Below are 24,432 nucleotides of genomic sequence, written 5' to 3'. Positions count from 1 at the left end.
TTATATAGCCTCCATTATCAGCACAAGTGAATGAAAGCAGATCATGGAAACCTTCACCAGACAGGATGTTTTATAAATACCTAAGTGCAATTAAAAGGGCTGCTATAAATAGTCCAACAGCTCACACACAAAGCTGCCAGCTAAAGGACATATAGGGGCATATGAGATAGGAAATTTTGCCGAAAATACTGCATGTAAGACTTTCAAACTTACATTGCATTAAATCAGTTTTAAACATCCATAGGCTGTGTTACATCCTTTGCAATGTAAGCCAACCCCAAATTCTTCAGTATAATGCTCTAGGGGGCACAGGAGTACTGCAAATGCACAGAGTACCTCCTCCCCTTTCATACTTAAGGGTACACCCTATAGTCGTGTTATAGCTAAGAAAACAAGAGCTAAGATAAGTTATCAAATTAGGGCATCCCTAAGTATGACACTCGAAATCAGTCCTTCCTTTATATCAGCAATTATATGAAATAGGTGGAGCCTATGTGTTCATAGAGAAGCTGGAAAGTTATAGTTTCTTCCTTACACCAACATTTGTAAGAAATTTTAATTATCAAAATTGTTACTGTTATTGTAAGACTACACTGATTTTTATTTCCGGCTCCCTTTACTTGGTTTTGTTTCACCTTGAAGTACAGAGGTGGACTGACAAATACAAGTTATTCTGCACCACGAATATTAAAGGGTAGTGGCATCTCCTTTACTAAGACATAGGGTTAAATTGCACCATGCAGTCAAAGCAGCTGCTAAGGACCTCTTCTGTGGCAGTAACAATACACTGATGATTGTTTAAAAAAGATCCAGAAAAACAAAGCAACAAAAGTCATTTGCTGTCTATTACCAAGTAGATTGAGCAGTTATATTCCATAGGGTGGACATGCTTATTTCAGAAACAGAGCTTGAAGAGTGTCTTCCTGTAACTCTAGACCTAGATGCAGTATCACCGCTAAACACAAAACCAGATCTGTCATAAAGGATGTTTTATCCAATACTGTCTTGATTGGTCTGAAGTTGAAGATTTCTAAACAGACATGAGCATTTAGAAGAGATTTATTCCCTGACTTTCTCCAGCCATCCTCACTGTGAGTGACAAGGAGGAGGCATTGCTGCAATATTAAATGTACAGAGGCTCTCAGTTTTTTTGTCTTTTCTGCATCTGGTAAGTTTGAACTAACCAGTATAATTCATTTACCATTTAAAAATCTCCAGGAAGTATGTGTTTTTCCACAGTTGGTGCAAATTTGTGCAAGTGACCAAGGGTATGATATCAGCTTTTTTTTTCAGAGCTCTTCATTACACCTTTTCTCATAAGTGAAATGATAGTTGCACAGAAAGTTTTCAAGTCAGTGAACATATCTTTTATAATGGATTGATTTCTGTTTTACAGCAAGTACCTAGATATCTGTATTTTACTCATCTCTCTTGTAAGTTCAACTGCATTCAGTTTGTCATATAAATCATCTCTGAGTATGATTTTCACTCAAAACTTACATCAGAGAGAATACTATTCTGCCAAGTTTTCATTACACAAAAATAGTAAAAAATGTTTTTTCAATTTGTTAATTTTGATGAACGTGTTGTCACCACTGATATCACAGTGGTTCTTGAATCAGTGAGTCTTTTCTCAGTGAGGCAGCACAAGCTGATACTGAGTATCTGAGTATCAGCCTGTAGCAATACATTCCACATTGCAGCTTGATGTAGAGCATTTGCATTGAAATTACAAGAGTGAAAACAATGGAGTCTAGTAAAAGACCTAGAAAGAAGCAAAAAACCAAGCCCGCTTCCTTCCTCTCTCTAGAAAAAAAAAGAAAAAAGAACTTTTTTTTTAACAGTTTCCATCAAAATATTAAAAATTAATGCACTGCTCTCTTGTAGGATACACTTTAGGCTTGTGTTTGCACTCTAAAATGAGGCACAGATCACAAACGCATAACCTCATGGAAATGTCAGGCAGGATCTCCACTAAGTCCAATACACAGAATATTTATCAGTTTGACTGTTATCAAGCAGCCTGTCTGAAATCTGATTGCGTGCAGAGGTCCCAGGGATTGTGCTTCCAAGCTTACTGTGAGATGAGTGAATTTGGATCCATCTGTGCTCTCTGTGTACTCTATGAAGTACCCAGTCCAAAGATGAGTGAGAAGCTATTGCTTCCATGCTCATTAGTTGTGAGGAGATTTGCTTATTATAGTCAGAACACTTAATATTTTTGTATGACAGAGCCCCTTGGGGCCAAGGTCTCTATATATAACTGCTGGATTTATTACACTTGTTTGAATCTGGGCCTTTCTCTGTTGTTAGTTCCAGTTTCATGTCTCTTAATGATATGAGGACATTATCCTGCCTTTTCATCTTATTTCTGGTTTTAAATATTGCCTAAGATGATTACCTTTTTACTTTAATAGTATAGATCCGAATGAATAGAACTGTAATAGAATGATGTGCTGGAAATATAGGCTGTGTTGCAGTATAAATCCACACCATCATATGAAGGCAGTATAAAAGTTCCTTGTTTAAAGAGAAAAAGAAGAGATCATCTATGACTGGGAGGTCAAGCAGCTTGGCAGAACTCAGCATTGATCCACTCACTTGCCTCTTCCCATTTCTAAAATTACAGAGAATATTTTGTAGTTCAGTTGAGATTGAATGCTATTTAAGTTTTCCTTTTCCCTTTAGTAATGAGCCAGCTGATCTTTGAAGACTTATCTTTGTCTCCATCCTCCTAAGATAATCGTGCTATGGTAATAATCCAAAATAACAATGAAGTACCATGGTGGAAAAATAAAGGTGTTAGAATATAAAGGATTCCAAGAATACTGAGCTGTCTGAACAGAGATGCTGTACCTATTAATTTTCATGCTAACTCAAGTGACCTACAGCTTCATAATGTAAACCGTCATCAATTAATTAGCAAGACAATGCCAGACCTGTTAGCTTGACTTTAAACTCCTGCCCCTGGTTTTCCCCCTTGAGTTACTGGGCACATGGTTGAACCACCCTGATAGAGCAGACTGCCCACAACGCTTTGTATCACACTGTAACAACTCTGGCTATTTACTATATTTGTGCTGTCATGACCACGTGGCATAAGTTCATCGCAATATTGGCAACAGACTGGCCACTTTGCATTTTCACTCTCTAGGAGGTGTGTGGTCCTGCACTGCAGAACTGTTACAGCAAGATTGTGTTTTGCATTGTGCAGGTGCCTGAGTTCACACAGTCTGTTTGGGAACCATTGTGATAAATGGATCTGCAACCATGACTAAACAGGTGGTTGGGAAGGATCCTTTCAGAGATGATATCCAGTGTAGAAATGAGAACAAATTGCTGCAGTAAGTTTACAGAAGAGCTGAGAACTGAATCTACTTCTACGTGAGATACAGTGTTTGCCATTTTCCCCTCCTATGGTAAGCCGGGACAGGCTTCTTCCCCTGGGGTACCCCTCTGCTTCCCGGGAAATACTATACCAAGTAGCAAGGAGATTACCAACCCTGAAACTCAGAGTAAATAGGAAGAAGATAAAAATACTTCTCATAGCCAACGTCTTTTTTGTGCTAACCCAAGACACGAAGATACCTACATGGTTACTAACAAGGCGGACTTGAACTCCAAGACAGCCTTTCTTGTTCTCCCCCTCTTTGTTTATTATTATGACTGTGTGTCGTAGGTATTCGTCAACAGCACTGTTCTGCTGCTGTGTGTTCATGCAATATAAACCCTCTCTAACTGATCCTTGTAAAGGAGGCCCCAGGTCAAGTCTCCCATTTTTTCTCTTGTCTGTTGTTCAAATAGTAAGCCTTTTAAACTGTCTAAACTCTTATCAACTGATGATAAGAGATTTGACAAATTAATTTTTGCTGTATGTCTCCATTTGGTTAACATATCTGTTTTTCATCTGCTTCTGAACAATAGCTCCTTATTTTGTACCACAGTTTGCACATGGTCTTTGGGAAATGACAGAAATTAAGGCAAAAAATATAACTGCACTTTGCCATAAAGCTTGATTTTAAAGCAGCTCTTTTATTCATTCTTGCTTATACAACAGTACTCTTCTAGTCCACTAGAAGAGTAGGAAAGAAATCAAAGTAAAGTTAATGGCTTTTTCTGATAGCACACAGATTTTTGGGAGAAACAGTCTATCTTGCACACACACATTGACCTTCACCCTTCTGCAGTAAGTTGGTTCAAAGCCTGTGCAACATCTAATTCCCATTCGAGGTAAGGGATTTGTGTCAACTTGAACAATTCTCACTTGCCGTGGGTCGCTACTCATGCGTGCAGAACATCATGATCTTCCCCTTGACTTTGATCTTGAACATAATACATCCATATTGTTCTGTTGTAAGCAGACAAGCTTTTGGGTTTTGGATAAGAGGAATGGTAGAATTAATATGCTGGGTTTGAAGTCAGACTAGATGATCTAATCACTCTGCCGGGCTTTAAATTTTATCAGCCTGTTGAAATAATTTTGCTTGAAATCAATGGGTCTACTCATATGCCTAAATTTAAGCACCTGCATAAACACTTGCATGAGTCAGGATGTTATTCAGCACATAGTTATATGAGCCGGGTGTTTTAGACATTATCAAAGAAATGATGTTTTAGCACTAATACTTCTGTTGTGTTGAGCAGCTGCTTCTCTTTGTAGAACTATTTTGATGCTGTCCAATATTGAATGTTGATTTCTGAATGTGTTCTAACTGGGTTTCTTTTTATGTTCCCTCTCCCCTAATTCAGCTTTTTGAGTGAGACAACTGTAGACTGTACTTGCATTGACTGCCCCAAACAGACACATTTCTAAATTTCTTTTTTTCCTGTAATGTTAGCAGGCCTAACTGTGACTTGGAGCACAAGGCTTCCTTGTAAGAGGATCTGGTAAAGTGTAATAGGGGCTCAGGGAGAAATTAAGATGCTTACAGTGGAGCAATTGCATGAGGACTAATAAATCTTACTAAACCTGAGCCAGCTTTGCATGAAAGCATGGCATGGCTTGTCACCGAAAGTGCATTTTTTAAGTCATGTGATTTTTCTTTAAGTCAGTCAGCTTTCCTGGAACCAGAAACCCATGCTGTTCACCTAGTAGTGACAGTTGACTGAGGTATTTATTTGACAACCCTAGACTTCTTTATATCACCTGGCAAAATAATGTCGGGGTAGGAAGCCTGTGAACCTCAGCTTCCTTCTGGTATATCAAATTCTTGTATTTAATTTTTAGCTCGGAGCTTTAATAATTGCAACCCTGTTAGTACTTGTGAACAGTCAAAAGCATTTATATAGAAAGAATCTCCTGCAGAGTAGTTAGGCCCTTGCAGGTGGTAAGATTTTATAAGGTGTAGGGGTGTAAATTTCATTCTAAGGCCTTCTGAAATGAACAGGAAAAAACTCTCAGTTTGCAAACTTTTAGCTCATGAACATGTGAACTCTTGAAGTTCAGAAACATAATTTTATGTGTATGTTTATTAATAGGAATTTATTGAGTACTACCTATAATATCTTTTCCACAGGTAAATGTTCAAGTGCATCAGTATATTTTCTGATCACCTCTTCCTCTATAATTACATCGTAACTGGCTGATTTGAAAATGATCTTCTCCTTATAGCTAAAAAATGGTCTCTGTTTTGCTACATTCATGCAGTGATACCAGGCTTTAAAATAATGTGGTGAGTGCAGCTGACCTGAATAAATCTGAATGTTATAGTGCTGAGTTGTACTGCAGTTGCTGTGCAACTGATATCTCATGGAAGGATTGTATTTATTTAACACTAGCAATTGAAATGCTTCTTTGCTTGGGTATTTATCTGCAGATTTGCCTCCGTTTCTTCCCTCCAGCCTATGAGTTTTACAAAAGCTCATCTAGTAAAATGGTGGTTACCTAGTTTAATTTAAATTTTTACATTAAAAAAATTTTTGTTTGTTTGTTTGTGGTCAGTCTTTTGTGCAGAGAAATCAGTTACTGAAATTGAAAGCAAGAAATGTTACCTGTAGGAGAGCATACTATGCTAGTTACTGAAATTGAAGCCTGAAGAGCTTTCTCTTGCAAACACCTGTACAAGCTTCTAGTTTTACTACCATTACGGGTGTTTTATTCTTCACAAGAACAGGCTTATAACCTCCTAGAAAGGAGAATTACTGTAAATAATTGAGTATTTTGAAATCAGACAAAGAAAGGCCCGATCCTTTCCATGGGCATGGACTAACATCTGCTTCATTGGAATTGCTACTTGGCACCTCCCTGGATCAGATTTTCAGCTGACTGCTGCTGTTTACAATTGTCCTATCACAGCTTTTCACCTACATGGGTGACATCCTGCCTTGCTATCGTCACAATAGCAGACTCTAAACATAATAGTATCCTATGGGGATACAGTAGAATAACAACACATCACACTTCCTTTTTTAGTCACCAGCAAGTTTTTACCATAAACCACTAATACTAAACAACATCTGAATAACAAATGAATAATCTGAATGGCATATGCTTAGAGGTAATGTGTTAACACAAATGAGACTAATACAAAGTTTATTCTCATAGATCATTCAAAGATAGAATTAGCATGATGAAACCTTGATTCTAGTATACTACAGATTCTATTCTCTTGCCTTCAAACCCCAAGAGCATTTTCTCTGTTAGAATGCAAAGAACATGTTGGAAATAGAAGAAATCAAACACAAACTTAATGATTCCCTCTTAAAAATCTGTCTTGTTGATGATAACTCAGTGAATTAATATAGTCTCTATACACTGATCTGTCTTAAAATGGAGCTTTTTACACATGCAGTCATGATAGTATAACTCTGCATGTTATCTGAAAATAAGGAGATTAAAAGTTTCCACTCACATTGTATTGTCAGTTTAAATTAGACCTCACAATGGCAAGACATAGTATAGCAATGCAAAAAACAACAATGTGCATGGGTATCTATGCATAGTATATTTTTATGTACATACATGCACACACACAGAAATTACTTGCCATAATAAATTCTAACGCTATGGAAACTTTCTTGTGCTTTAATTCTGGCTAAGTCCCTACCTTCAAATGTACCTCATAAGACTAAATTATTCCATTATAGATTATATACATAAATATATATTACACGTACTTCTCCCTTACTCTGCTTTTAAATCTATATCTTTAACCTAATGCAGTGTTGACTTTATATTTTCCTTCAGGGCATATAATTACCATCAACATTTCTCTAGTACTTAATCACAGATTATAAAATGAACACAACAGGAGAAAATCAGCAAAATTATGTTATGGATGTATGACAAAAGCTTCTTTTGCTTAAGAAAAGTTCTGAGGAATCTGTAACTGAATTCAGATTTATTTATCTAAAAATCAGACATCCTACCAAACATTTATCTAAAAGTCAGACGCCATTCCTTCTCCAAAGCTTTTTTTTTTTTTTTTTTTTTCATTTACCAGGTTGAAAAGACCTGGAGCATGCAGCAAGCAGAAACACCAGAAGGAGACACTTACCTTAATTAGATAGGTATCCAACTTTCAGCACACTCCTTTTTTGAAAGGGTTCTTCTCACAGTGTTGAGATGCTGAGGTTATTTGCTGCCCAGCAGTGTCCTGGACATGACTCTCATGCTCAGCAGCCCTGGCAGGGCCCTGAAGAGAGAAGCAGGGCTGTGCTCTGTTCACTCCCAGCAGCTTCACTGAGGCTGGGGCTCTTTTGAGCTCAATTAGTTCTAGATTGTTTGGCTAAATGGCAACCACACTTCCTTCTATTCTTTCCCAACTTAGTTTTCCTGCCTCCAGTGGTGCTTTTTCCTTTCTTTGGACTATAAATAGGACTGCCACAACACAGTCTATAGCAGCAAGGAAGGCAGGAAATGCATTTAAACAAAGGAAAGATCTTAGGGTTGTTTGCCCTTCCCCACTAATATATGTAAAAGAATTTAGAAAGATTGCTCTGCAGATACAGTTCTCTTTGCATGAGGAAAATACTTGTTCAGAAACATGCTAGGATGTCATCTTCTGTACTCTACAAAAAATGAGAAGACAGGGTAGCAATAAGTCTTAGTCTCTTGAGTAATTATTACTTCCTTTAAGTATTCAATTTTGATTACATATTTGAATATATTTGAAACTGGAGAGTGGGACCAAAGATATCCTTTAACTTAGAAAAGAGGACAAAGGTGGCTAACATGTTTTAAGAAGACGAAATATGTCTTACAGGAGGTGCAAATATTTCTTGCTTAAGATTGATATTTAAAGTCTATGAATCATCATTTCATCTGAGTACTTTCTTCCTTAGTGAAAATTACCCTGCAGACTGGAAGTGTTTAAGCAAATTAAGTGTGCTTACATGCAGGGGAACAGGATTGCCATGCATGTATTCCATGAGGATGATTGTGCAGCTATAGCTCCTGAATTGCAACTACACCAAAATCCTCAAATATATTTTATGAATTAATTTGAGAAATGAAATTAATTATTTTGATTTTTTTTTAATCAGAACTTTCCAATTTAATTATTTTCATCTTAGTAGTTTTAAAAATACCTATCAAGCTTCCAAGGCTCTGTCAAGCTTGAAAAAAGAAATTAGCCATTTTCACATTATACTCAGTCAAGATGAGAATACAGTATGGTACTTACTTGCCTCTTTATCTCTTTCCCCCCTCCCTACATTTTCCACTGTCTGAGGTACATGCCTTTCCTTCACTTTATACAGATAAAGTAAATTGTTGTTAAAAACCTTTCTGCTGGTCTTTATAGTGGTAGTTTCATGATAGAATAGCAGTGCTTACTGAAGACTCTAATGCATGATTTGAGATTGGTGATTATTTTAGTGGGAAGGTAGAGGCTTAATAGATGTTGCTCTGTGGACAAATAATTTTTCTTCTCTTTGAACTTTGTATGTGAATTATACACATAAGGGGTTATGCTGAAAGTGGTGAGACCTGTGGCATTTAAGGAATTTGGAGAACATTAAACCTTTTGTTTCAATCCTATTATCTAGGAAATTATTCTTATTATTAGCTAGTATAGTGGTTTATGTATGAATTATAAAATCTGTGTTAACGTTTGGTAGACTCCGTGATGTCAGAGCACATTATATGAAAGTCAAGAGCACCTTCAGGAAAGTGCCTGCCTTGCTGAGAACTTTGCAAAGATCCTGTCTGTCATGACAAGAATGTGATTGCTTATGAAAAAAAGAAGAGACATGCTAGTGGTGGAATAAACATTGTTGTCAATTTTTTTGAAAACTAGTAAGAACTCAAGATCAAGATTTTCCTTGAAAGTGCTTTTTAAAAAAAGTTAAAATCAAAATGCAATGCTCCAAGCAAAACTCCTTTCAAAATCAATGGTTTGGTTTATAGAAGGAAGTTACGATATTTAAGATATTTTTTCTTGTGTTATTAATTAAAGTTTAAAATCTTAGGAAGATACTGATTTTTCCAGATCATGTACTACAAATTTGATAAAGAGAAGTATAATTGTAGTGAACAGTGAATCAAATACCGACTTCAGCTGAAACATGGAACCAGATTTTGCTTAAAAGATTCCGTCATGGAGATGACTGAAGGCAAGTTTCAGTCTTTCTGGCTCTTTCAAACCTTAGACCAAGGCCAAAGGAGTGGCAATGTGTTAAAGTTAATTGAACTATTATGGAACACCTGTGGAATAGACCTTACTAAGTCTGTTTCTGCAAAGTTGATCTCTGCAGCATAACAGCACTGAAATGCAAAGCCGCTTAGCACTAGTTCATTTGTGCATACCTTTATTCAAATGTAGTTTAGTTGAAATCTTAAATCCTCTCAGTGAGTTACTAGTGGTTACAGACTTAAATTTGCATCACACATTCTCTGTGTGCTGTTAGCACCAAGCACTGCCAGCGCCCTGGAGAGGCTTAGTCTTGAATAGCTGCTTGCCTTGTGTCAGCCCCAGTGCCAGTAGGGCCCAGTGGCATGAACCTGCTTGCACTGATTTTGCTGGTAGCCTTTCTTTCATCACACACATCTTTTCTCAATGTCATTCAAAATACCCCTAAAGATTAAAAATAGAATACAGGTTAAAGCAGAATTTTTACCCTCTGTCTGACTTTCCACACTGGAAGAAATTCTGACCCACTGTGCAAAGTTTTTCGCTCCCACTTTACCCTTGCATCTTGAGGAGAGCCTTTCATGAAAGAGATCTTCAGTGTTTTCACTTCAGAGTTTCCTCTGGGTACCGATCAGGTAGCTGGTGGAGCCACAAAAGAGCCAGGAGCAGGGTGAGAAAGAGTTGCTGAGGGCAGATGCTTGTAAGATGCAGTTAATTTTTTCTCTGTGAAAGCAGAAGACTTATTTTGTCTGAGAGCCCCATTTTTACTCATCCTTCTTATGTATTAGCCTCTAGGACAAACAATGGCTGTGAGAGCAGATACAGAGTAACACTGTGGTGCCCAGAACTCGTGGGGATGTGTTTGGTCCCCTGGAATTCAAAGCATCTTGTCTTCACAGTTCACTTACCCTCTGTGCCCTGAAAATACGCACGTATGTATAACATGCACATAAACAAGCTCTTTCTTTTCTGTGAGTTTGGTGTGCAAAGACAGCTTGTTCAAAGTAATGTATTTTTCACCACAGAAGACTCAAGATTGAGCTATCATACGGCAGCGTGACGAAAGCACTGCTTTTTCCTGGACACCTCAGAGGGGCTTCGCACAAATAACATTTATTTCTACCTCTGGGCCACAAAACGTGAACCTAGATGCTTTGATATGCCCTCCCCCCTAGGGCTAATTAGTTCTATCCTATGCCCTCCCCCCTAGGGCAGAGTTAGTTCTATCTCTGTTTTTTCACAATTAGAATGGTAAAAATGGTACCCGAATTCCCATGAAGCTTGAATATGGAAGCTTTACAAAACTGCTTCCAAAACAAAAAGCTGAACTACCTGAGCCTTTATGCTGCCCCTCCTTTGTGCTATTGAGCAGTATTATGTTATGCCACTCTTTTCACTGACATCAGTGGGAATAAGTTTGATATAAAGTCAGCATGAGCAGGGCAGTGCACTTTATTTTGTCATACCTGTAATTCATTAAGTAGCTTGAATTCCTTATAGTGTTATTCCTGTCCCTCCTCCCTCCTCAGTTGTCTCCTTCTTGCCTTCATGTTTTGTAGCCTCATGGAATACTTTGCAAGAAATTACATAATTTTTCCTGGTAAAACTATACTGAGGAAGAAACAAAAAGCTATTTTATATCTTGTATAGATCTTGTTTAGTCTACCTGACTTAACATCAAGGAAATCACTTGTCTCAGTAATATTGAGTAAATTATAAGGATTTTCCTTTTGATTTCTGATCCTGTTAAACACAGATGGTCTTTCTGGACTGCAGTGCAGACTGTGGGCCAGATCCCTAGCTTTTACAAATTGGTGTTGCTTCATCAGCTTCAGTGGAGTGACACTGATTTGTCTGGGGAACCTGGCCAATTGGTTTCAATGTATCTGTGCCAGTTTATAGCAGTTGAGGAGATGTGAGTTAAAGGGCCTTTCCAATTGTAGCTTATGTTCCCTGCATAGAAGGTTACTGGTTTCCTCCCCTCTGCCACTCAAGCAAATCGTCAAAACATAGACATATCCCAACAGATCTGCTGCTCACAGCTATGGGGCAAGCTGAAGAACAGTTCATTGTGATCTTAAAAAAAAGAAGTCAGGGAAAACCACAAGTCAGACTCAAGCTGTGAGTCAACATACATGCAGAAGACTGATTGTCAGCCCAGTGTGTTTGTGACCACATGAGTTTAGCATAGTTGTGGTCTGTAGTCCTTCATTCCATAACCTGTCTGTGTGTGCTTTTGATTGGTTGTATGGTAATGGAGACCTCGAACAGAAGTCTAATTTGTTTTTCACCTTCTCGTTTACCAAAATGAAATGCATATTTTTTTATTCTGTACCTTAAACAAAGAACATGCATTAAACCTGATGGCAGCATAATGGTGAGGAGTAAAGTTAAACCTTCATTTACAAAATGTTGATGTTCTTAAGGCCCAAACCTTCAGTATATCCCCATCTCTTCCCTGGGAGTGATTTCTTTACAATAATCCATGAGTTTAAAGCTTTTAGGGAGGTGGTGACAGCAGGAAACATTATCTCCATGGTATTTATGAGGAAATAGAGTAACTTGCCGAAGGTCTCACGGAAAGTAATACTTTTATTTGGGAAGCTTATGATGTTTGTTTTTTCTGATTTTAATATTTTTTTTCCCAATTGTGTTTTGTGTTTCTCCTATTCCCTTTTCAGTCACATTTTTATATTTCAAGTTCTTTTTGTGCTGCTTCTGCCCTGCTTACGGTATATATACTTTGGTCTGCTTCCAGACAGCTCACGATTTCACCTTATGTTTCCACTCACAAAATTTTCCTGTAAGCACCTATGTGTTTTCTCTCCCACTTTTGAGAAGCTGCTATAAACAACTACAACATTACCACATTTTTCTGCAAAACTCCTCTTTGTCCCCCTGTGTTCCAAAAATGTCAACAGTGTTGCTGCAGGGCAGCAGGTGTTGTTTTGTTCCAGGAAGGTAAAAAGGGTTACTTAAAATTTCAACAGGTTCTTGAACCATCAGAAATTATCTCCAACAGATTCTTCTTCTGGTGATGCCCATCTTTGTGGGTGGCTTCTCTGACTGCTCAGGATGTCATGTCAGAAGTCCCTATTCCTGACAGCATCCTTTGTTTGTACAGGGGGGGGCAGCTGCTCTCACTGTTACTAGAATTACCTCGTGATTTATTTGTATACTTTTTTTTCAACCTGTATCCATCTTATTTTCTCATTTTATAACTCTGTTGAGAGAGAGCCTTTTTTACAACACTTGGCACAACAAGGTGCCTATTTTTGACTCCCATGTACTATGACTCAAAGGTATTAGTAATGGACAGATGACCTCAGGCATTATAGTCCTGCACTTCAGCCTTTAAATGTTTGACCTTTTCGACCCTTGCATTTGTTGTAATGTGCCTTTTAGAATTGAAGTTTCCAAGAAAAAAAAAGGTGAGAAAACATATAGCAGTGACAATTTTTTTCCTCCTAGGTGTATAATGTATTACTAAAAGATCAATAATGTGTTCTACAGGTAATGCATCCCTAGCAAAAATACTTCCCTACAGGAATCTGTTAACTTTTTTATGGTTTCTAGAATCTGCGTGCACACCATTTTACTCATCCCTTTATAGTCAGGGGTAGATTAGGAAAGAAAGTATTTAAAAATTGCTAAAATCTTTCTGCTTTTTGTTCATGTAATGGAATTATGTTCTCAGTTACACTAGTTTCACCTTGTTATACTTCATAGACCAAGGCAAGTTACTTTGCCCATATGTCAGTGTGAATTCTATTCTCCTGTAGTTTCCCTTGCCAGTATTCCAAGGGGCTTTCCAACTTGATAACCAAATATTTCTGGTTTTCAAGTTGTTGATTTCCTGATTTGCCAGAACAGGGGAGACAGGTTAGGTTTAGTTGTGCTAAATGTTGTTGTGTCAGTTAACGGAAGGCACTGCAGGCCAAGCCCCTTTGCTGCCAATTGAGGCAGGGCAATCTGTTCTGAATGGCTTTTTGGGTTATAGCTGCACAGTTCTTTGTTGGAGTCCAAGTCATGCTGACAAACATGTACTCCTCTGCTAGAGTGGTGATTTGAGCACCATAAATCCTACCAGAACACAGACTCCTTCCTGGCACATGCCCTAGGAGGGGAGGTGACTCATTTGCCCTGCCAATGTGACATTTCTTTGGTGCCAAATTTCTCTTGCTTACACCTGTCTTTAGATTCCTTCTAAAAGGAATAGGAAGAGCTGCTTTGTCGAGATTCCTGTCAGGTGCCACGATAGCATGTCACCTCCTGACTGAGAGCAGTCAGGCCCTTGAGAGGCCCCAGGGGACAGGACTAGCAGTATGCACAGTGAAACTCCCTAATCATGGTCTTTCTTCAGTGACATCAAAGGGACAAGGATCACATAGTGGATATCTGTTGTGTTATGCTGGGAAGATGAATGTCTGTTGGTGGTTCCCCCCTCCTGCCCCACGCCAGACATTCCTAGGAATTGTTCCAGAGCAGTTAATACTTTCCTATAACTCCTTGACCTGCATGTATGAGCTAGCTTTACATGAGCTAAACCAGCTGTTCACAGCCTAGGGTAGGAATTCTGCTGTGCAGGGAGATTAAACAGTTTATTTTTCATGCATCAGGAAGAGTCATCAGAGTGTTAGTCAGCTGGACTTCCTAGGTGACAACTTCTACCTTAGGCTAATGGTTCTTTTTAAAATAGTAGTTGTCAGACTTAATTGCTCTGCGGGCTTGCTTGAACTTGTAGTGTGCTTTTATTCTCATTTTGGGGCCAGGTTTTTCTGTTCTTGCTATGTTCTTTTTCCGAGGCTTCCCATTTTTCCCACTTCAGAAACACAGATTCTATCTTCTTGGAGCTGTTTCTTAAGACCACTGCTTCCCTTTAAGACTTGTGGATTTTCTTACCATTCCTTTAAGGAGGAAAACAATGTGGCACTTCAGGTGCTGCGCTGACCTCTAGTGACAAGTCAGGAGAACAGAAAGTATCTTTGCCGTTCAAATCCGAGAACAGCAACCTCCACTGGAGTGTTCAGCCCAAACAAATCTTAAGAGCTTAATCTCTTCTATCGTTTCTCCAAACTTTTATGATATTTGCTTAAACTTCTGCCAGTTATTGAACGGCTGGTGTAGGATTCAGATCTGCTGGTTGTACAATGGCATAATTTTATTAACTTTTATTAGTACTTATTAATTATAAAATTAATAAATTCTGCAAGCTGCTGATACTCCATCCCATTTATAATCTTACAGTAAAATGATTCATATGAAGACAACTTAAACCTTGAAAACTGGAATTTAAAAAGCTTGATTTGACTCTTACAATTTGTTCTTTAATTACATTTCAATTCATGTTTCTTGTTGCCAGCGGGGGAGTTGGAAGGGTTCAGAGAGATACTACTTGATTTGAAACACAGAAAAGGATTTATAACTGTAAATTTCTCCAGCGTTGCTAGATCTTTTCAGAAGGTTTTAGACACTTCATTCCTTGCAGTTTTGAATTGTTTTATTTGTTGAAAATTTAAAGTGTTAGAAAATTGTTGTGGTTTTTTATATATTGGGAGCACAGTTACTCCTGTGTGAGTCAATGAAGTCAGTGGAGTTGCACCAAAATGAGGTGGGGAAATGTTCATATTAACAGACACTGTCAATTGCATTTGTCAGAAGGATGAAGAGATGACAGTGGAAATTGCAAGGAACTAAACAGAGACATCAGAAGTATAAGGGAATCACAGTGAGAGAGAGCTGGGGGGACTTTTCCCAAGTTTGCCCAGGAGGCTGGTAGACTGTGTTCAAGAAGCTCCTCACCCTTGAGTCCTGTGTGCTCCCGAGTCTCTAGGAGCTGCTTCGAGTTAAGTGTTTAGACAGGGAAAGTACCTATAGTGATAGATTTTCCTAGACTGTCTTCCTTGTGGTACACATTTGCATGTGTTTTGTTAGGTCTAATATGTGGTAGATGTAATGTTTTTAGCAAACACTCAAACTTAAATCGAGTTTTACTGGATGAGGTAAGGGCCAGATTGGCTAAAAATAGTTACTGCTGCCTTCTGGTGGAGTAACCCAATACCAGAACTATTACCAGATGTGAAATTAATATATATGTCTAAATGCACTATGTATTGTTTCACTCAATAGTGTAACCCTCAAAAGCTTCCTATCATCTGCTTTGGTTTAAATTCAATGTGCTAAAATGCATTAACGCTGCAATCAGTAGTATAGTTAATAGAGTTCCCTTTTTTTCTTTGCAGCTTAAGGGAATTTTAAAATAATAATTTTCTTTTTCTTTAGGTTTTTTTTTTTTTAAATTATGTGTAATTATGAGCAAATACGAATGAAAGTTCCATGTTCATTCAACTCACTGTTGTGCAAAGCAAAGGGTTTCCCTTTCCTGCTTTATTTTTGAAGCTTCCTCATTTTGTATTTGCTGTTCAGCTCAGTTTGGTGATGCTGCAGGCCAAAGTACACATTCATTGCTAAAGGCATGTTTGAAATTTCTTGCTTATGGTAAAGGAAGGACAATGAACATGTCACATCTCTCTGGGTAGTTTTAGTTGACTTGATGGTGCCTTCTATTTCTGTGAGGAGAGATCGCTGTGAGGGAAATGATCGGTTTACCTTGGCAGAAGATTTTTCTAAGTACCGGATAGCACCTATCAATTTCGCCACATGCCAAATCTTTATTTAGAGAGTGAAAACTACTTTATGGAGTCCACTGCCAATGAACAGGAAGGACTGGGTGCATGGGATGCTGAGGCTTTGGATTATGAGCAAATGACAGGATGTGTTGGAGGTAAAAAAGCAGAAGCAGGACTTCAGTGAAGACTGGTCCTGGAAAGCGGTATCAAATGGAACAGAAAGCCAGGAATGCCCTTGCGGTTGGAGCTGAGTTGGATGGCTGCCTGCAGCAGGAAGAGGAGTTGTGGATCCTGAGAATGGTGCTCACTCACAAAGTTACAGGGCAACTTCAATAACAGTAAAGTTTCCTTCAGTTTTAGGTGAAAACAGACAATACCCTGCTGGAGATTTTGGAACAGGTCTTACTCACCCTTCCGGGCAGCTACTGCCTGGATGGGAAGCGGCAGAAATTGAATTGTTAATGTGAAAGAAATAAAAAATCTGCTTAGTTGCATTCAAAACTTTTCTGCCAGAGACATTCCTCATTAAACACACATTGTGGGATTTTTTTCAAAAGAGCTTGGCACAGCCTTTTCTCTGCTCCCACTGGAATCCATGTAGGTGCCACAGATTTCAGTGGGAGGGGAACTAAATCAATATGGAGTGCTTTGGAAAAATGCAGCTCAGATGGATCCTGGCAGCGTGAGTAGATAGGGATTGGAGGTGATGCTGAAATTGTCACGTAGAAATTTTCCATTCTGGCTAGGAGTATCCTCTCCATTCTCCTTGGTTCAGAGGTAATGGAAAGCAGTGTGTGGCAAAGCATGACTTGAGGAGAAGGGAAAGTCAGTGTAGAATGAAATATGAATATCCTAATTTCTCCTCTCTTCTGTGTCCTTTGTCAGGACAAAAACTTCATCTCAGAACTTCCTTTTACCTGAGGTTGCCACTTAACTCTTCAAGAACATATCGGCCAATTGCAAGAAACAGTGCACATTGGGCATAATGCTCCTTCTGGATAGGATTCTCCTGAGGTGGTCTGAGCAGATTGGTGCTCTGTTCTCTCTAGAGTGCACCTCACAAATGCTCAAGCGTGGTAAAAGATGGGGAGGAGGTCATGTTCCCTTTGTCCAGTTCCCTATCTCACATAGAGATAGAAAGCAGAGGCTGTTGTGCCGGGTCACAGCCTGATCTCATGGAAAAATGTAGCTTGGAAGGGACCTCTGGAGGCTCCTAGTGCAATTTCCTGCTTTAGGCATGGCAAATTTCAGAGGGTTGTTCAGCTGCAGAGGCAAAGTGGTATCTTCTCAGGCCTAGAGCGTGAGAGGGAGAAGAGCAGAGTAATCACAGGCCACAGACATAGCTGGGACAAAATGTACAGCCTAAAGACTTCCATTAGGAGTCTGTGAGTGAAAATACATATCTGGTGATTCAGTGGTCTTGAAGGAAACCTGACATGGCTGACATCCTGCATTTCTTTGGTTGATGTCATTCTTTCCCCACCAGATAGTAAGATCACTTATGAATGCATGTTGTCATACGATAATCCTGTTTCACTACGTGTTCTCTAATTTTCACCTGGACACTAAATTGGTAAAGGTTGGTGAAGGGTGGGGTTGTGTTTGGGTTCAAGATTTCGCACAGCTTGGTGTGCAAACACAGCTGGTACCAGCTGCAGAGTTGGTGTCTCAGGTGGGTCCTAATTTTCTAGTTCTGAGGTTATTTGAGTAGTTGAATGTAGTGACCGTAGCCCAGTCCTGTAACAATGTTATTCTCACAAGGTGACACTGTCACTCATTGAGAAACTTTCAGCAAGTGGCTGATTTTCCTCATTCACTCAGTTTTTTTGCTTCTCTTTTGGACACATTGCTTTTAGCTTCCCTTGATAAATTTCAGACCTTCTGATAGAGAAAGCTATACAACTATCAAATAATGACCTCTGAAGGGAACCCTAGCCTCTGTGACACACAGCAATTCACCTCTTCTTTGCTTGAATGGTTCCTTAATAGCTTCGGCCTGCTTGGTGTTAACTGAGTCCCCAACAAGTACAAACTGCCCTTCTATGTGGGTGGCATTGTTAAAAGAACAATACTGTAGTGTCTTCTAGAGGCAGCAGCGGGGTTTGCTGTGCACTTTGAAGGAATGTACTGTGGTTTAATTGCTGCCCATGACATGCTCTAATAGGGTCTGTCACCTTTCCTTTTGAGAAATTAGGAAAGAGTGCCAAAGCCAGGAGCCCCTCTGCTGCCAAACTCACATTCAACCCACATGAGGGTAAGGATCACTGTGAGCTAATGGGTCATGACAACCACTTTGGTGCCGTTAGCATTTTAGGACTTTTCTTAGTCAGGAATTTATTTGAATGTGTCAGTTGCCACTGACTAGCTGAATACTTGTCATGACTGAGAGTTCTGTCTCTTGGATCGAAATGATCTGTCCAGCTGTGACTGTTTTTTCCCAAGGAATGTTAGTGTTCACTTCAGTGAATAGTTTTAACACTGGCTAATTTTTTCCACTGAATAGCATCCCAACATGAAAGTATCTGTTCATATAAAATATTTTTCTAGCTGAAATGTGTGTAGCTCTAGTTTCATGGTAACTTCATTCTCATTAACACAGCAGCATTATAAGGGAACTAGCAGAATTCAGTTCTACCACGTCAGCAATTTTATTTTTTGTAACAAAGAAATGTCTGGCTGAAAAAGGACTAATACTTTTTTTTAAAGAATCCACATGGATGTATAAAGTATTGGTGCCATTTGGTATAAATTGTAATCAATTCCAGATTCTGCTGCACTCAGAAACTTGAATCATGGAATTGTACATGGTGGTTTCTGTATTTTGAGGGCTCTCACCTAAACCACAGCTCTTGTAACAAGTAAATTGTTACATCCATGCTGTCCAATCCCTTGTCTTAATCATGTTAAGAAAACTTTGGTTTAACTATGAATCAAAATTGTATTCCTAAGCCATGCAGCTTTTCAGGTGAAATGACACAACCAGCCTTGCTACACTGGGGCAAAGTAGGTGGGCTCCAGAGCCTTAGGTCAGATGGTCTGAATTTCACTTAATTCCTTCAATTGTGGTTCCTTTATTAAAGTATTTCTGAAGGCCTGGAGCCAGGAAACGTGGAATACTAAGCACTGGGATGTAGGTTGTTTGGTCTGCTTTTGGCACCCTGTGTGTGTTTTAAGGCATATTAGAGGTACAAAGAGGTAAAAGGGAAAGGCCCAAGCACGCACAAAGTCTGCTGTTTGCTTGTATAATGTCGGTGATTAATAGAAGAGCGTGACTGTGATGAGGACATGGTCGTTGAAACAAAAGAATGTTTCAAGCTTCTTTCACAGCTTGGGTCAACTGCTGCCCTCTTGAATTAGGCAAGGGAGATGGAAGACGGCTGGACACACCAAAATCTCTTTTGTGAATTGCTGGTAACAAAAACTGATAGGCCAATAAACAACTTAGGTTTGCTGGCTGGTTTGTTTTCCATGGAACCAGAGCCAGCATGTGCCATCTCCCTGAACCTTTTAACGTCGTGACCAATTTCAACCACGTGTGTAAGACAATCTAGGCAAAAAGGCCAGTACAATCTGAGGTTTGCGAAGTTTGATTAACAGCTGGAGACAAATGACTCAACCAATCCTGCCTGCTGAGACCATGGACAACATTTGGTTTGGCAGCAGTGTCAAAGCGTCTGCATCTGTCACCCTGTCCTGACACCCACACCTGCAGACAGGTGCTACCTGTGCTTGTTGAGAGTGCTAGAGATGCAAGGACCTGGAGCTGGAGTTAGTCTGCTGAGGAGACTGTAACAAAGAGAGGTTATAAGAATTCAGGCTTCACTTTAGTTTTGCTGCTTATGGAACAACTTCAGGTTCTTTTCGTTTGGTTTTGTTTGGTTGGTTTTTTTGTCTGAAATAACACAAAGTAAGGGTCTCTGAGTGTATATTTTATAAGAATGGTGAAGTCCCAGGCTATTCCTAATTTGCCTTTTTTTTTTTTAAATGTAATAGATCAGCAAGAAGCCAATCTTGTGGCTCAGAATTACATGTTCAGTAGAGTGTTTGGCCCCCAAGGAAAGACTTCTAAGGGTACTGAATTTTGAGTGTTACTTCCTCAGCTGTCATACTGGTGAACTTCCAGGAAAAAGCAGAAACTCACACTGTCATTTTAGCTCCCTAGCTGGGGATAGATTGATGGAGTATTGGGATGTTGAAAATTTGAGGCTGCGGTGCCAGTTGCACTGGCACCTTTGGGGCCTATGCTGTCTTTCAGAGGTGAACACAGCCAGTTTCTGAAGCAGAAGAAGGGGGGAGACAAAATTCCAGCAGACAGAGAAAAGGGTTTGGGAAAGACAGATGCTTCTGAAAATTCAGTCACATGGACTTTAATAAGATCTACTGTAGTACACAGTTCTAAAAGGGATACAACTTACGATACTTTTGGTTCAGTGGCTGACCTGAATATTGGAAAATAAATTTTATTCAGAATCAAAACAAGTATTTCTTTTTACAAGAAATAATAATCTAATTTTCTGACAATTGGACCGCATTTGACTCACTTTTTAAAACCTCAAGTTATCCTTCTCCTTAAAAATGCCGTGCAGGTATAAAAGACACAGCAAGAATGTTTCATTTGAAAAATATCAAAAGGACCTGTTTCAGGATTACCAAAAGAAACTCTTTCACACTGGAGAAGGTCAAAGTAAAACATCTGTCTGCCTCCTAATCTCTTTCTCTCCTTCCACTGAAAAATAAGAGCTGATGGGAAAGTACAGTTCATCAGAAAAAGGAAATTCTCCCCCTTCTCTTCAGTATTTTCTGAAAACCAGGCCATCATACTGTAGAAAATCTGTATTTGCAGATTTAGTGGGAAACATGCCTAAACCAGGAAAGAAGAAAAATTCCATGGGAATCAGCTTCCAAGTCAAACAGTTTCTGTAGGTCTGTGTTTGAAATCTTCCCCCTGGAAGCCTAACTTCAGGCATTAACTAATTCGGATTCTGGTCTTATTAAAACAGCATGAGAAGGAAAAAACAGCCAGACAACTCCCTATGACTATTGTAATGTAAATTAAAGCCAGTACTGTAAACACCTGAGGGTTGATTCTTGCAACATAAACGCCAAACAAAGAAGAAGGAAAAAAAGCCACAATTAGTAAACAGCTTTTCTTTTTTTTTCTAAAAAAAGAGGTGATTTTATTGAGTTTTAATATACAGCTTTAATATGTTAGGGTAATCATACAAGATCTCTCTTGTGTTCAATTTACACATTACAATACAGACGTGAGCTAAAATCTTTTGTTTTAATGTACAAAAGGAATCCAATGTTGTCCACTAGCAGCTTTGAACTTGGCAAGAAAGATTCTAAAGACTTTAAGTGCAGTAACAACCATACAAGATACAAAATGAATATAAGGACATTTTGCCAAGGTATATAAACATTTGAAAAAAAATAAAGTGGTGCCTGCTCCACAGGGCAGACAACTAGCAAATTAAAAAAAATCACTGACCAATGTTCCAGAGAAGGAGGAGCATCACCCTGTGTAACAGTTCTTACAAAATGGCCTAAGAATATCTGTATCATAGAATTTGTACTTATCAGAAAAAGGTCTGAAAAGAAACAGTAGGCAAGGAACTGAACAATCAAAAAAATGACACAGTAATATAAAATATTTCCATCATTATTTAAATGCCAAATTAATCAAGCAATAATAAAAAAAAATCCAAAACAAAACAAAAAACCATAAAAACCAAAGCTCTTCTGTTTAAAATAACAGCACTGTTTTTGAATATTGTCAAAGACTTTTTTTTTATGAACACACTATATACTCGATTGCTTCTTTCATACAGAGTAATGTGTCCATTTGGTCTGTCACTTCAGTGAAGCTGATAAACAATCAGCCCATCATGTCTCACCTTTGACACATTTAATGCTTTTCTCCCCTTTCGTTTGCTACTCTGGTGCCTTCTCAAGTTAAATACTTTTCTTCCTTTTCTTTATACAGTGCAGAGTATATGGGCTTGGGATAGCGAGATTTTCCTCTACTCCAGTTCACTCTCTGGTTCTGAGTTCAGTGGTGTGCAGTAGTTTGGCTTGTCTGAAGGCACGTACCCAGGGAGACACAAACATTTGTACGAACCTTCCGTGTTAATGCACTTGGCGTTCTTGCAGAGAGACATCCTGTTGTTCAGCTCGCTGCACTCATTCACATCTGCAACAAGGAGCCATCAAAAGACATGAACTTAAGTACGTGCGTAGATAAAACTCATTTATTTCCAGCATTGTCAAGAGCAGAACAAACTGCATGAATATGCTGAGAACTTTATTTTCAACTCTGATTGGGTGGAATTAGGCTGGGTCAAAAGCTCTAATAGGTTAATTGAAAAGAGGTGGAAGTTAACACAGGAAATCAATAGGGTTTTAAAGGGCCTTAAACTGTTAAGATTACCAAGTTCAAATTCAGCCTAAGCTGATAAACAGAATTTAATAACCACTTACAGGTGTTTATCTGAGGAAAAGTGGCTTATAAGAAAGAAGCTCCAAGTTGTCAGTATAACATCTGTATTTATGCAATTGAACACTTGAGGAGCTGTTGGTGTTGTCAGCTAAATAGTTGTGAAGAGCAAACTACCTGCACTCAACATCGTGCAGCATTGGCCTGACATATAGGACCCACAATTTCTTGCTAAGGAGGCCAGCTTGCCATAAAGTCCTGAAGATTACAAGGCACGTGGACAGCTTCTCTTGATAGAGCTGTGAGATCTTAGCTGTGGGTTATGAAGGGTATTGCTAAGGAAGGTTAACGCAGACCTTAAAGTGAAACAGTCATTATTTCTACTAGACTTCTACACTGGGGAGAGGTTGTTTTGCTCCATCTTCTCATTGACACCTGCCATTCCCGTGTTTTGCTGTTTTAAGTGAAGATTTAGATGTCTTGGTGAGTAAATGTGCAGATTTACTAGTTTGAGAGTGAGAGGAATAGTTGAGTCTGTTGGCTGTTGAAATCAGTGAGAATCAGGTGCAAAACTTCACCAGGTGGTTATCTGCATATTTAGGCAATTCAACTGCTCTAAAAATCCATTCCTAAAATCACTCCCAGTTCCATCCTCCTAGCTCTTGAAAAGCTTTTGAAAAACATTTGGTCTATATATTAGAGTTAAATTCTTCATAGAAGTCTATGCTTCATTCCACAAATGTCTATTCGTTTCTACACTCAGCTGAATACAGCTGCAATGACTAAGATGAGCTGAGGAACACCAACATAGTTATTTTTGTAACAGTAATTACTGACTTTTGCAGCAAATAAAACAAAACTGGCATCTGTAATACAATTCAGGTGATCGCCTCTAACTCCTTTGTTCCAGGTCCTCTTTAGGTCAAGTGACTGAGTAAACTGGACAGACTAACAGGAGAAGTAAAATCCTATCCTCACCAACACAAGTCATTTTGGCCATGTCCAGGTGATAACCGTCAAAGCAGTCACAGGTGTAGCCTTCCTGGACTCTTACACATCGGCCATTTTCACATCCATTCAGAATACCACACTCTTCTGCTTGTAACTCCTCAAAGCTGTTCAGGAAACCTGGGTGGAGAAAGAACAAGAAAGTTTCAAAGCTGTTGAATCAGTATACCCAAATATATAGGGAGAGTCTCAAATTCTCTCAGAATTTTACTGGAATGTGACTTGACTTTGCTGAAAATAGGTCAGCTTTAGCAGAGCTGCACCATCTGGAGTTTTAAATGCACCAGAGAAGTACTGTGATATATCTCAAGATAGAAACTGAATAACGTTGTTAACTCTTAAGTTTTTATTTTGTGTTAAAAGTCTGTAATTTTTTTTTTTTGGTAGTAACTGCATAATTTGATAGTATATTTTTCAAAGGATAAGTCTGTGCTTTCTAAATAGGACATTTTATTTAAATCATTATGTGTATCAACCTTTATGGAAACAAGTGGTAGTGTATTTTGGGGTAAAAGATTCTTAAAACAGTATTCTAGAAAAATAAGGTGTGTGTAGAAGGGAAAGAGATGCATTCTAATTTATCTAGAAGAAAACATAAAAAAAATCAATCTCAGCTGCCTTGAGCAAAGTAAGAAGAAATCAGAGACTGCTTTCCTGTTGTGGTTTTGGTTAACAGCCCTTGGCTTCTGCTTCAGTGACTGGTGCCAGTACAAATACCTATAATCTACCAATTGCTCCTTGTCATAATTCTAGATGGTGAGTAGTCAAACCTTAAAGGGTTGACTTT

The 24,432-nt window shown here is 38.7% G+C and overlaps 2 protein-coding genes across 2 annotated transcripts in view; both read right to left on the bottom strand.

The window, feature by feature from the left end:
• RASGRP3 (RAS guanyl releasing protein 3) overlaps positions 1–7,664 on the bottom strand; it is a 59,629-nt gene extending 51,965 nt beyond the window's left edge. The window contains exon 1 of the mRNA XM_027899283.1: positions 7,497–7,664. The gene's annotated coding sequence lies outside the window, so the exon portion shown is untranslated. The remainder of the gene's footprint in view (positions 1–7,496) is intronic.
• Positions 7,665–21,355: 13,691 nt separating this feature from the next.
• Positions 21,356–24,432, bottom strand: part of LTBP1 (latent transforming growth factor beta binding protein 1) — an 82,054-nt gene continuing 78,977 nt past the window's right edge. Inside the window, exons 24-25 of the mRNA XM_027899281.1 lie at positions 23,616–23,765; positions 21,356–22,394 (exon numbers count right to left, since the gene is read on the bottom strand). Coding sequence (XP_027755082.1) covers positions 22,225–22,394; positions 23,616–23,765 — 320 coding nt within the window. The 3' untranslated portion in view covers positions 21,356–22,224. The remainder of the gene's footprint in view (positions 22,395–23,615; positions 23,766–24,432) is intronic.

This window comes from Empidonax traillii, unplaced genomic scaffold (genome assembly GCF_003031625.1).
Source record: "Empidonax traillii isolate 1590-97213 ecotype Southwest subspecies unplaced genomic scaffold, ASM303162v1 scaffold653:size358915, whole genome shotgun sequence".
NCBI lineage: Eukaryota > Metazoa > Chordata > Aves > Passeriformes > Tyrannidae > Empidonax > Empidonax traillii.
This window is presented reverse-complemented; position numbering and strand designations above follow the sequence as displayed.